At 39.8% G+C, this 13,983-nt stretch overlaps 1 protein-coding gene across 10 annotated transcripts in view; it reads left to right on the top strand.

Moving 5' to 3' along the window:
* Positions 1-13,983, top strand: part of TUT7 (terminal uridylyl transferase 7) — a 66,322-nt gene that overhangs the window by 31,315 nt on the left and 21,024 nt on the right. For all 10 annotated transcript variants that reach the window (XR_013443788.1, XR_013443787.1, XM_078061554.1 and 7 more), the window contains exons 12-20: positions 533-713; positions 2,108-3,195; positions 3,578-3,728; positions 5,557-5,643; positions 6,229-6,329; positions 8,220-8,277; positions 12,546-12,649; positions 13,323-13,412; positions 13,818-13,931. Coding sequence is in view for 8 of the 10 variants with exons in the window: in XM_078061554.1 (XP_077917680.1) it covers positions 533-713; positions 2,108-3,195; positions 3,578-3,728; positions 5,557-5,643; positions 6,229-6,329; positions 8,220-8,277; positions 12,546-12,649; positions 13,323-13,412; positions 13,818-13,931 (1,974 nt within the window). In the remaining 2 variants the exon portion in view is untranslated. The remainder of the gene's footprint in view (positions 1-532; positions 714-2,107; positions 3,196-3,577; positions 3,729-5,556; positions 5,644-6,228; positions 6,330-8,219; positions 8,278-12,545; positions 12,650-13,322; positions 13,413-13,817; positions 13,932-13,983) is intronic.

The following is a 13,983-nucleotide window of genomic DNA, read 5'->3' as shown; positions in this document are numbered from 1 at the left end:
TACTTAAATAAATAAACCTTAAAAAAAAAAAAAAAAAAAAGAGTTGACTTTAAAATCATTTGTCCCTGGCAGATTCAGTGAGCTTATGTAGCTTCTCAGAGCAAATGAAAGGAGTGTTTTGCCTTTTGCTCTCCGCCTATAGCTGCCGCCCATTTTTGTGTGTAAGTGTAAACGCGCCCTCCAGCGGCAGCGCCAGGGAGAGCTCCGTGCTGAGAGTAGCAATCCGGGCACGTTTCTCTCCACCTGTCATTCAGGCTTCAAAATAAGGAGTGCCACCTGGTTGCCTAAAATTGCCTGTCTGCTCCTATGATGATGGTTAGATTTTAACATGCTCTCATCCCAGGAGTGCAGGGTAGGAATCCCATTTTCTCACCAACGAAATATAACCTAGATTGATTTACCTAGATGGATTGTCAAATTCCTGTCTTTGCTAAGGTTTTTAGGTTTTTTATAATTTGCTTGAATGATCTCTAATTTTTCAGATTGTGCTGACATCTCGACTAACCTGTGTGTTTCTCTTTACTGTTAATAGGTATCATTAATGTTTGATTTCAAGCACGTCCCGTCAGTTCCAGTTGGGCAGCTCTGGGTGGAAATGCTTCGATTCTATGCTTTAGAATTTAATTTGGCTGATTTAGTGATCAGTATTCGTGTCAAAGAATCTGTATCTCGGGAATCAAAGGATTGGCCCAAAAAGCGCATTGCCATTGAAGGTATCTCAAAATGTTTATCTGTAATTCCCTTTTTTTTAAGGTACCAGTCTAACCGCATGCTTTTTACTTCATTCTCCTTTCAGCCTCCACACGTAATGTAGGCCTGACCCCGAAAGTGAAATAGTTAGAATCTTGCATGTGTTACTGTGGTCATTCCAAGGGACCAAACTGTTTGTTCATCCTGGGTTTTTTTAAGCACTGCAGTAAAACGTCTTAGTTAAAAAAAAAAAAAAAAAACAGCTAAAACAGTGGCTGGCTGAGTCCTTGCTTTCTTTGTAAATTGCTTAACAACTTAAATGCTTATACAGAGTTTTCCCCCACCCCATGATGTGTGAATCCCCCTTTCCTCCTTACTGTTCTCCTTGCTGGATTTTTAGATTCAGTCCTTTCCTGGATTGTTGTTGTCATTTAGTTTTACGAAGGCGAGAAAATACTTTTTCTCATGAAAAATAATTCTTTGTTTGATTCCTCTTCATAGAAAGAGGGGCTGGTTATTATTGGAATATCTACAGTAGCATTTGGAACTAATTCATGAGAACACTTTTTCTAGCGAAGGCTCATTTAACTAAAACCATTGTATGAAAGACTCTCTGATGTGCCCTGTAGACTACATTAAATGGACTAGCTCTTCCCATCTTTGCAAAGTCAGGAGGTTGAAACCCCTCTAGAAATCTTAATTCTCCTCCTTCAAATAACTTAAAGAACCTCCTAAATGGAATTCTCGTATTTTTGCTTGATTTTTTTCAAGCTTTATATTGCATAAGAAGGTTTTTTTTTTTTTTTTTGCATTTTGCATAAATTCTGTGTGCAGTCATGGGGATCTCACATTTTTAAACCCTCCCCTGCAGTTTCTCTGGCACAGCTCTTCTGGCCAATTGCCTAACCTGCTGGAGTTCTAGGGGAGGAGAAAAGATTGAGAGAAGTGGTGTCTCCTCCTGGTGCCTCCCTCTCGCCCCTGAATTCAGTCCAGCCAGTTCAGTGATGGGGCTTCCCAGGGCAGAAGAGTGGAGGTAAGCTCTACACACCACAGGGCCTGGCTGAGTGGGGAGGCAGAGCACTCAGCAGAGCCTGGAGGGAAGTCCTCACTTCCCCAGGGCACAAAAGCACACTAATGACACCTTTTTTACCTCCACAGTCACAGAACAAAATAGGGAAGGGGAATTGGTTCAGAACAGAATGGGTTCTCTTCATAGAGCAGACGTTTAAGAAAACATTTCTCTTTGTTCTTAAACTACACCTTTCTTATTCCCCATCCCCAATTTTTTAAAAAGCATACAAGATTCATGCTAAACTTTAGTATCGTTTGGTTGTTTTTATCTACAGCAGGCTAATTTTTAAAACGTGAAATAGAAATGTATGAAGTGGTGGATTTTTCTTTCTTTTTTTTGTTACAGATCCCTACTCTGTTAAAAGAAATGTGGCAAGGACTCTAAATAATCAACCCGTGTTTGAATATATACTTCATTGTTTAAGGACAACGTATAAGTATTTTGCTCTTCCACACAAAATTACAAAATCCAGCCTTCCAAAGCCTCTGAGTACTGTCACATGTCTTTCCGAACGTTCTAAAGAGGTCGCCAAGCATGACCCGGCTGCACAAGCAAAAGATGATAAACTCAAAAGCTCAGTTTTGGCTCAGGGGCCAGGTGCTGCCAGTTTGACTGCAGATACCTGCGTGGTACAGCCACTGACTCTTAAAGAGACCGCTGAAAGCTTTGGAAGCCCCCCAGCGGAGGAAATGGGAAATGCGCACGTCAGTGTCCACCTGGAAAACCCAGACTGTGTCAAGGCAGGGGCCAGTTGTGATGAGTATGAGGATATTAAAGGACACCATCGAGAAACAGGAAGTGAAATTGGGAGAGAGGGCAAGCATCCTTTGACTGCCGATGACCAGGGTTTAAGGCGCAGCAGACATCGAGAGCTTGTCATCTGCGGCAGCACACAAAATAATGAAACAGAGAGCACTTTGGATTTAGAAAGCTTCCAAAATCCTGCAGCCAGAGAGTGTGATGGATTCACTACTTCAGAGGACAAAGCTGATGTTGACGAAGAAGGCGTAGAAGGTACTGATGATCTCGAAGATGCTCTAAGCCACTTCACCCCTTCAAGACAGGGCCATACATCAGGAATCATTCATTCCGATGAAGAGGAGGAGGAGGAAGAGGAAGAGGATGACGATGAAGAACCCAGGCTGTCCATTACCCGAAGGGAAGATGAGGACGACTTGGCTAATGAAGATGAGTTAGAAAATACATACACGGGATCAGGGGACGAGGATGCCCTGTCTGAGGAGGAGGATGAATTAGGAGAGTCTGCTAAGTATAAAGACTTGAAAGAAAGTGGAAAACCTGCGGATGGGGCTCTACTAATGGAATTTAATAAGATCTGTCTTAAAGAAGAAAGTGCATGCGAGGAAAGCTCAACTGTGGATCAGTCTGATTTCTTCTATGAATTTAGTAAACTCACATTCACCAAAGGCAAGGTAATCAGTGCCACTCCCAGAACCAAGAGACATTAAACAGTTTTAATGCATGTAATTTTAATTTTTGTGTACTAGAACAGAGCTCTCCCCTGTCTGGGTGGTAGTGAGGAGTTGGTCTTACACTCCAGTACAGCTGCTCCATCTCTTTCCCTCAGACCCATGCAAATTTGCATTGGAGAAAGGGAATGCTCTTGGTAGTGGAAATTATTACCTTTGTCTCATGAGTATCCCAAAAGATGTCCCCCTCTGGAGTGACTGCATATTATTTTTATTCCTTTGGAAAGTGAGAGTAGACTGTGGACTTTTAAAAAAATGATTCAGGACCCCTTTATTTGGCAGAGTTGTATATTATGTCTTGTTTTACTTTGCCACCTTCCTGCAGTCTCCTACGGTTGTGTGCAGCTTATGCAAACGAGAAGGTCATCTCAAGAAGGACTGTCCCGAAGACTTCAAAAGAATTCAGCTGGAACCTTTGCCACCACTGACACCCAAATTTTCAAATATCTTAGATCAAGTTTGCATCCAGTGTTATAGTAAGTTATTAACATTTCTTTTCATTTGTCCAAATATTGCATTGACATTTGCTCAAGAGTCCTCTGAATCACTGACCTGTTAGCTCCATCACTGGGACCGAGTCTGTTCCATTCTCCATGGTGTCAACAGAGCTCTATGTACTGCCTGTTCCAGTTGAGACCCACAGTAAACAATTGTTGAAGGAAAGACAGGGAAGGAGGGAGGATCTTTTAAGTCTAACTGTTGGAGTACTAGCATTCCCAACTAGTGTTCCTTGAACTGTTTTCCTAAGTGCAGTTAATAGTATTTCATGGCAAGAAGTACTCCAAGTAGGGAATGAGTGTACCCGCGTTTCCCTGCTGGAGAGATTTGCAGGGCACGTTAGCATAATAAAGGCCTCTGAGAAGTGTTATGGAAAAGAACCTATTTAACTCTTTATCCCAGCATTTCTAAAACTTGAGCATAAAATACTTTAACACTAATTAATAGCCCCCTAACAGCCCTTTGAGGAATACCAGTTCGGGGAAGCAGTGGTAGACAGAGGGTTAAAGTTGAAAAACATTGAGGAGAGGCAGGCAGCTGTTGAGATGAACTTGGTGCCTCACAGTGCCAGAAGGCCCTTACTTGTTAACCAGTCACTGAGTCGCTTTTAAACCTTTTTGGAGGTTATAAGCTATGAAAGGAAACTAGATTCCCCTTAGAAAATAATATATATGCGCATGCTTACAAACTTCTGTGTTCACACTCTGGGGCAGTTCCCTGAGGACCACCTTTATAGAACCCGGGGTTTCTGAAACCTCGGAGCAGAACCATTGTTCAGATTTGTTTCTATTTCAGTAGCAGCTTCTGGGAACAGACTCTTCTTTCTTTCTTTCTTTCTTTCTTTCTTTCTTTCTTTCTTTCTTTCTTTCTTTTTTTTTTTTCCATTGTGGGGGCGGGGTATAATACAGTATTAATTTTTTCTTTTTTTCTTTTTTAATTTAAATTCAATTAATTAACATAGAATGTATTATTAGTTTCAGAGGTAGAGGTCAGTGATTCATTAGTTGCATATAATACTCAGTGCTCGTTATATCACGTGCACTCCTTAATGCCCATCACCCAGTTACCCCATCCCTCTACCCCCCTCCCCTCCAGCAACCCTCAGTTTGTTTCCTATGATTGAGTCTCTTATGGTTTGGCTCCCTCTCTGATTTTGTCTTGTTTGATTTTTCCCTCCCCTTCTCTTATGATCCTGTTTTGTTTCTTAAGTTCCACATGAGTGAGATCATGTGATAATTGTCTTTATCTGATTGACTTATTTCACTTAGCTTAATAGCCTCTAGTTCCATCCACGTCATTGCAAATGGCAAGATTTCATTTTTTTGATGACTGAGTAGTATTCTGGTGTGTGTGTGTGTGTGTGTATATATATATATATATGACATCTTCTTTATCCATTCATCTGTTGATGGACATCTGGGCTCTTTCCAAAGTTTGGCTATCATGGACATTGCTGCTATAAACATTGGGGTGCAGGTGCCCCTTCAGATCACTACATTTGTGTCTTTGTGCAGTTGCTGAGTTGTAGGGTAACTCTATTTTCAACATTTTGAGGACCTTCCATGCTGTTTTCCAGAGTGGCTGCACCAGCTTACATTCCCACCAGCAGCGTAAGAGGGTGGGAACAGACTCTTTTCAAAGAAAGACATCCTCTATTTTATAGTACTAATGCTGTCTACCAAGAAGACACATAAAATTTAGTTTTCTTTTTAACTTGTTAGATTTTGTTTTATAAAAAATGATTTTTTCCCCAGAGAATGTGAACAATCTTTGTTTCTTAATGTTTTCTTTTTTTATTTTAAACAGAGGATTTTTCTCCAACTATTTTAGAAGATCAAGCTCGTGAACATATTCGTCAAAACCTAGAAAGTTTCATAAGACAGGAGTTTCCAGGTAAATAACTTTTTACCTTTAAGAAAAGAAAGGTAGGGTGACCTTCCTTCAGAATGAGTACATGTGTTATAAGCACATTAACTTTGAGAATGAGAAAGAATGGTGATGGTGGGGATGGGGCTTCAGTTACTTTGTGATATACCAAGGATGGTCTTTGGTCTGCCCGATCCTACTTTACCAACAGAGAAGACAGTAGCAGTGTGGGATTTCTGTTAACAGACACCACAAGTGAAATTTCATTTGGGGTTATTTTTAAATCTCTAAAAAGTGAATATTTAAAAAGCAGTAAAATTACATTATTAAATATATTGATGTGATCCACATTTTCCTTGAAATATCCTTGCATTTAAGAATAAAGTTTGGCACTTGGTAATCTTTCACACCATATACAGATTGTATTTATTTAAAGTAAATTTTGAGAGAAAAGTTTGTAATAAATGACTGGTTAATAAAAGAACATAATTATGATGAGATTCATATAGGATAGTTAACAACTGGGTATTTTTTATTCATGAGAGGGCCGTTTTAATCAGAAAATTAAATGTACTCAGGTAATTAGTTATTCCTTTTATATATCCCTAACAGGAACTAAATTGAGCTTGTTTGGCTCCTCCAAAAATGGATTTGGGTTCAAACAGAGTGACCTTGACGTCTGTATGACAATTAATGGACTTGAAACTGCAGAGGTACAGTGACCACATAAAACTTGAATTTGCTGTGGCGGTGTGATTTGACAGTCTTGACTGACAGTACAGCTTGGTAGTTTCCAAACTCATAAGCGCATATGATACGAAGTACGTCATTTGGCACAGTCTCTCTGGTCAAATACTTAAGAATCTTAGAGGTAAACATGAGGAGGTACCAGGGCTTGTATTTTCAACCTATAGTACAAAGCGGATTTGAAAGCAGCCTGTGGGAACATACAAAGCCAAACCAGCCCCTCCGGTGTCCATTGGCCAGTAGGTGGACTTTGATGCACACACCCACGTAAGGCTTTTTGAAAAGTATTTTAGGAGGCAGGCAGTGTGGTTTTCTGAGACTTGTTTAGCAGGCAGGCAAATGTGGTACCATGATAAGAGCGCTAAACGCACAGTTCAGAGACCCAGATTCAAGACAAGCTTGGTTTCATATGTCTGTAAACATGTGGTCTTTGGTTGATAATCTATAAAAGGAAAGAGTACCTTCTGTTCCTCTTGCCTCAGGAGATTGTTGTGCACATCAGCTTGGATCATGTATGTCAGGAGTCAGCAGCCTATGGCCCACGGGCTAAATCCAGCCTACTGCCTGTTGTGTCAGTATGGAGCACAGTCCCATCCCTCCATTCATGAAGTGTTGACGGCCTCTGCCTCACTCTATAACGACAGAGTCGAGTAGTCACAGCAGGGTCATACAGTTTGCAGAGCAGAAAAGATTTGCTAGCCCCTGACAAATATGAAGCCTTTATAAAATATAAAATACTGCATAAAGGTATAAAGTCTGAGAAGTGCAAAGTTCCTTTTATTTTTTTATTTTTTATTTTTTTAAGATTTTATTTATTTGACAGAGAGAGACACAGTGAGAGAGGGAACACAAGCAGAGGGGAGTGGGAGAAGGAGAAGCAGGCTTCCCGCTGAGCAGGGAGCCTGATGTGGGGCTCGATCCCAGGACCCTGGGACCATGACCTGAGCTGAAGGCAGACGCCTGATGACTGAGCCACCCAGGCGCCCCCCTTTTTTTTATTTTTAACAACAGCCCAAACGCTGTATAGCCAAATGAGTGATGCTGCTGTCACTCAAGATCTTTTTATGTCTTTCCTTACTTTCAAGTCTTTGTCTTTTGAGGATGTATCTGATTTGGGAAAAGAGCCAAAAGTTATCTACCCTGAGTTTGGTGAGTAAAGAGGATAAGCAAGATTGGGTCCAGTATATGGAATTACCTGATTGTGCATCATCAATATTGAATTTTTACATGGCTTAGAAACGAGCTTTATGGGCATTTCTGAAGGAAAATTTCAAATACATTCTGGGATGTGTATAGCCATCAAAAGGGTTTATGTTGTGAAAGGTAAGCCCAGTGTTTTTAAGTATAATTTATTTGAAACATTTGTATTTGCAGTATGACTTTCATTTGTGCATTATGCACAGTCCTATGGAGAGATCATCTGAGCTTAATCACTTTCCACAGCAGTTCCTCAGCTCTTAACTGAAATATAATGAAAGTCCACCCATAATTAATAAAATGGGGCACAGAAGCTCCTTCTTCTTTATTCTGGCACAGAGGGCCCTTCTGAATAACGGAGTTACATAGAGGGGAAAAATGGAGGTCCTCACTTGGACAATGGTTCAGACTTTCCTGGGGCATCTGATTTCAGCCTCTGTTGTACCTCCAAAAACAATTAGTAAATAGGGTCTATGGGAATTTTTGTATCCTTAGGCTATTTCCTATGAATACTGACCGAGGCTTGCCTAAAAGGGAAAAATGTATATAGAATGAGTTGAAGTTAATATCATTATTTCGGAAGGTAATGAAAACTATCTGTAGCCAGGTTTGGAACCCGTCTTCCCTTTTTGAGTCAGTATGTGCAATTTTTGTTGCAGGGGTTGGACTGTGTACGAACTATTGAAGAATTGGCAAGAGTCCTCAAAAAACATTCAGGTACCTCTGCAAACTTTGTCTAAAAATATTTTTGTCTTTTTTATTAGTGTTTTGCATACTTAAAATTTATCAATGCCGATGAAACAGTCTAGTGGCGCATCTATAGCACATTTGCAGTATCGGTGTCTTTAAAAAGTTTTGTGTGATAAAGCATGATAAAACATGAAAGACTGAGGTAATCATTGTGTGCATATTATTGCCTAGCTTAGTTTTATTTCAAAACAAAGCATATACCATACAGGTAAGAAATTTTGGAAACCCGTTTTGCTGTATTGACTCGTACCAGTCAAAATGTTGCTGGCATCAGTGTGAAGCACCGTGGAAAGCCCTGGGGTTATGGACTGTATTTGTAGCTATGCTGCTCGACGGTTGTACGCAACCCTGAACAAGTCATTTAACTTTACTTGATCTCTTTTTCTCTCGCCAATAAATTGAGAACACTGAACTGGGTCACTTCTAAATATTTATAGCTGTACAGTGTACAGATGCTGTCCATTTGTGCACAGTGCTGACATGCCATTGACATATTCTTTTGCTGTCAGGGACAGCTGTGGATGCTATTAACAGTGGGACTCTTCTTTTAAAATGTGGCTCAGCAAATTTCTGTGCTAGGAGCTAGGAATGAAGGTGGACACAGTATGGTCTGTGACCCCACAAAACTTCCACGGTCTGTCCATAAGATGCTTTCTTTTATCTCAGTCAAGAGTAGACTTAACATTAATGTCATGAGTACACACATATAGCTACACACAAACATACACCTTGAGTGCTACCCCCTCCTTTTTTTGTACTTTTTTATTTCCAGGAGTTTAAATAAAAAGGATACCATGTTACTTAAATAACAAGAAAAACAATGTTAATTTCAGTTTATTCCCTCTGAAAGTTAACCTAGAACATTAGCATTTTTTTTTGAAGTGCATCGATAATATTTTTTGGTCACTGAAATATACATTCCCCTCACTTGGGAATTTTACCTCTAAAGATCATGAGCTTTTTAAATCTTTTTGAAGATTATGCAGAGAAACTAAATTGCTAAGTTGCCACAATTATTAATTATTTAGTACTGAGCTAGATTTTGACTTTTTGTTTTGAAATCATTTAAAACTTAGAGGAAAGCAGCAAACATTGTATAACAAACTCTGTGTATCCTTCATTCAAATCCACCAGCTATTAACATTTTACTACATTCGATTTATTCTCTTTCTTGCTTGCTCACAATTTTTTCTGTACCATTTGAGATTAAACTGCAGACATGTTCCTTTCCCCTAAATATAGCAGTGTATCTATCTTAAGAATGAACCATGTTAAAAACAGGTCATTTTTAGACTGAAAGGACTTATACACACAGATAATAGTAATGGAACACAGATTGCATGGAACAAGAATTTAATAATAGCTAAAGGGCTATGATTGAAACCTAATATCTTTAAAACAGTCCCCACCTGTCTTATTGGGTGCCTACTATGTGCTCAGCACTGTATTGGGCACTTAGGAATGGTGGAAAAATAAAATAAGTCTATACAAGTCTTTTCCTTGGGCAGCTTTCAGATTTAAAGAAAGGGGAGGTAATCTGACAGACCATGTAACAATGTAGGGTAGTATTCATTTTTCAGAATGAGTCAGAAGCTATTATAAGTATTCAGTAAGTTCTGAAGAGAGAGAGATTCTGGGAAAGAGTTGCATAGGGGAGATTCATGCAAGAGATGGGTTTATTCTGATCCCAGGTGATGATGAATCGGATTCGAGAAGGATCTTCTCCCAGAAGAGAAGTCATTCCTAAGAGTACATACATGTGAACATGAGGGTTACTGTAGTATATCTGGGAGGACAGTGGGAGGATCAGTACATTTAGAGAGGAGTTTCACATGGTTCCTATTACTAGATAAGGTAAAGTCTGCAGATATTTGGAAACCAGTGAAGTTTCTTCCAAAAGAGGAGCAACCCAATAAAAACACAAAACGTAAGCTTTTTCGGCAGCTGGTAGAGCCTCTCAGAGAGGGTATAATATAAGTGAATCTAAGGACGGAAGGACCTTAACCAGGTGCTAAAGATCCTAAAAGGAAAAGAATAGGAGAGATTCCCAAGGGGAACTTTCCTACATTTGGTACCTACAAGTAGGAAATAAGGGTTCAGACTGACATTTGGGTACTTGAGAAATGGGAATGTTTGTAGAGGACACCACGTGGAGGTGTGTAGTTTCCCATGAAGGTATAATCGAGAGTTAAAAGTCCAGCAAGCAATTAGAAATATGGAGTTGTCAGTCAGGATTGAAGAACAAAAGAAAACAACTTTGCATTGAAATCCTTGAAGAGAGAGAGACCAAGAATAAAAGAGAATTCTAAGGGATCATTTGAGAGAAGTTAAGGACTAAATTTCTGTGGGTAGAAATTAAGAAAGGACACTGAAAAAAGAGCCATTGGAATGACAAGAACCAGGACAATGTGCTGTGAATAAACCGTAGAGGACAGGCTGGTAATGGGCAACAGTGTCAAATTCTAGAATGGGAAGGAAATGGAGTGTAAGGCGATCTAATTTAGACACAGTATAGCAGAATAGTTGGTGGGGGTTCTGGAATCAGATTCTCTTGTTTTAAATCTTGCCTCCCCACTTGTTGGCTGTTACGTTCCCAGAAAGACACTCAACCTCATTATAAGTGCTTGGTTCCTCATCTACAAAGTAGAATAACAATAATAGCATTTAAGGTTAAGAAAGATGTACATTAAAGTACAGGATCTAGCATATGCCAGGTATTCAGCAACTATGAACTTCCTTGCCCCCTCCCCATCAGTAAAAGTTAGACCTCCTCTGTCTCCCACACAGATTTTTTTCCTGAAATTTCTTCTATCATCTACATACTTTTCTCGTGAGCTCTGGATCACACCACTTAGCTCTTTGAGAAGAAACTCCAACTCCATCCCAGAATGAACTCCTCTTTCTCTTTACTGCCTTCCTTCTGCTGCAACCTCCACTACCTGCCCTTCCTTCTGAATCCACTTTCTCTGTTACTGACACTGACATCCTTGGAATCACCCAAATGGGTGAAGCGATAACTAATTCATCCTAGAATAGGTTCAGTAGAAGTTTGGAGTTGGTCACACCTACGTGCAAATTTTAGCTCTGCAACTTACTAGCTCCATATTCCTAAGCAAATTAATATGTCTGGGGCTTTGTCCTCTCATCTGTTGGGTGAGGGTGAACATTCTTAGGAGGTAATGTTTGTGAAGGATTCTGGGTATGCAGGAACTGGTAGTTCTTACTCTTATAGCCCTCCTTCTTCTCCCTTATCCACCCCCGCCCCGTCTCCACTTCCTCTACTGCTTACCTCCGCTTCCCTAGCCCATCCAGGTATACACACTCCGAAGCATGTCTTGCTGCTTCTCTGCATCCCCATGCCACCAAGATAGTTGAGGCCCAGATAGATCATTTTTCATAATGGTCACCCTGTCCCTCTGGCGGTTGTGTCCAATCTGTCCGTAGCCAGGGGCGTTGTCCAGATAGATGTGGTCAGTGATTCTCCCCAACTTATATAGTTCATTGGTGTCTCTTTGCCTCTAAGGATAATTCTTAGCAGGATGATATATATGTTCTCTATTTAGGTTCTTCCTGGTTTCTGCCCCACCTCCTATCACTCATTATTCCTTTCCCTCATGTCTACTCTATAGCCTTCATAATTCCATGGAAGTTCTCGAGCATGCCCTTCTGCTTTAGGCATCTGCCCTGTCCCTGTGTACTTTTCCTTGCCTGCTAAATCCCCTCAGCCGCCTCTATCTTTACCTGTCACTCTCCTTTTTCAAAGCCTAGTTCAGGCAATTTCCCCCTCTCCTATCAACATTGATTCCTCTCTTTTACTGTCTTAACTTCTAGCTCTGTGATAAGTAATTTTTGTTTCGAGGATTCAGATGATTGCCCCAAAGGCTTTTCTCTATATTAGACATAGTCAGGTGGAGAGAATAGGAAGGGTCCACATAGCCTGGACTCTGTAGTAATTTCTTCTGTTCTGGGGTTTATCAGACTGATAGCCCTACACACGGACACAATCCAGTGAGCTCCTGGAGGGCACTGGCTGCCTTGTTCATCCTTGTTCTTCAGATATCGATGTGTTTAACTAATATAAACTTTGCCAGAAAAGTCTTCTCAGATGTTGAATAACAGAACTGAGTAGTTCTAGTGATTGCAGTGAAACAGGCCAAAGTTATGTTGGAACATTAACAAGAGTAGCTTATGGCCCAGCTGCTATATATAACAATACTATCTTATTCCCAACCTAGGTCTGAGAAACATCTTGCCTATTACAACAGCAAAGGTGCCAATTGTAAAGTTCTTCCATTTGAGAAGTGGTTTGGAAGTGGACATCAGTTTGTATAACACACTGGTAAGATTTTCTCTAGGCTTTTTCTTTAGGGAGATCGAGGGGAATGAATGTCTCTTAATTTACAAAATCTCAAGTAGAATTAAGCCATTTATTTTTATCTTATTCATTCTTTTAATCATTATTTAGGAGAGCTTGCTGTGTGCCTGGCAGTGTTCTGAGACGGGATATAACAGAGTTGTTAGTATTTATTTAAAATGAGGTCAGAGTGGCAGGTGCTTTTAGTTTGGCTTGAATTTTTTTTTTTTTTAATATTTTATTTATTTGAGAGAGAGAGTTCATTTTGGAGTGTCTGTCTGTCTTTGGTCTCATACTTGGTTTGCTTCGGGGCTTTATGGACCTTCTCTGGACCCTGGGGGCATTCAGTTTAAATAATGCCGGGGTGAGGTGGGGGACTCTTAGCATTTGCTTAGACAGAATTATCTTAATAGCCCTTATTTCTAGGAATGTTCAGACTAAGGACATATTAACATAATGGAAGTTGTGAGCTCAGATGTCATTTATAATTCTTATTATCTGGTAAGTTAATGAAGCTCAGTTTTGGAGAAAAAAATATTACTTTCAGTCTAAATGTGTTCAACCTAAAGTGAATTACAGTGTAAACCTTTTCAGAATATTCCAGCCTAAAACTTTTTCTTCTAATTGATCCCCTATAGTGTAATTTTCCTTTTAACAGGCCCTTCATAACACAAGGCTCTTATCTGCTTATTCAGCCATTGATCCCAGAGTGAAATATTTATGCTATACCATGAAAGTATTTACAAAGGTGAGTATGCTTCCTGTTGGGATTCATCAGGAAATTTCACTGCATCTTCAAACCTAGTTGAAAACATAAGTCTGTATTTTTTAAAGAACCATGGCCATGTTAAATGCTTCCTTTAACTACTTTGGGAAGCCTGCCATGGCAAGCTAAAATTTTGTCATCTTAAATTTTACATATGATAATCTGATCTTGCTTGTGACTGATGGTTGGGGTTTTTCTTTTGTTTGTTTTTGACATCCTTTTTGTTGGTCTTATTTGGTTTTATTGGCATATTTTAGCATTTGAAGGTGTTATTTTTATATTAATGCCCTATAGAAGCACCTTACTTTTAGTGATAGTAGGGTAGCTGCAAATTTAGCAGAAAACATTGGTGATCTTTCCTTTGTTCCTCGTTTTCCTTCCCTCTAGATGTGTGATATTGGTGACGCATCTAGAGGCAGCTTATCATCATATGCATACACACTTATGGTGCTATATTTTCTCCAGCAGAGGAATCCACCAGTCATTCCTGTCCTTCAAGAGGTATTAGTAAAAGAAATTGTGTTTCTCATCTGTAAAGCTGGGTTGCCTTTGA

The sequence above is a fragment of the Halichoerus grypus genome, chromosome 14 (assembly GCF_964656455.1).
Source record: "Halichoerus grypus chromosome 14, mHalGry1.hap1.1, whole genome shotgun sequence".
Lineage (NCBI taxonomy): Eukaryota > Metazoa > Chordata > Mammalia > Carnivora > Phocidae > Halichoerus > Halichoerus grypus.
Note: the sequence above shows the minus strand (reverse complement) of the source record. Positions and strands in the feature narration are given on the sequence as shown.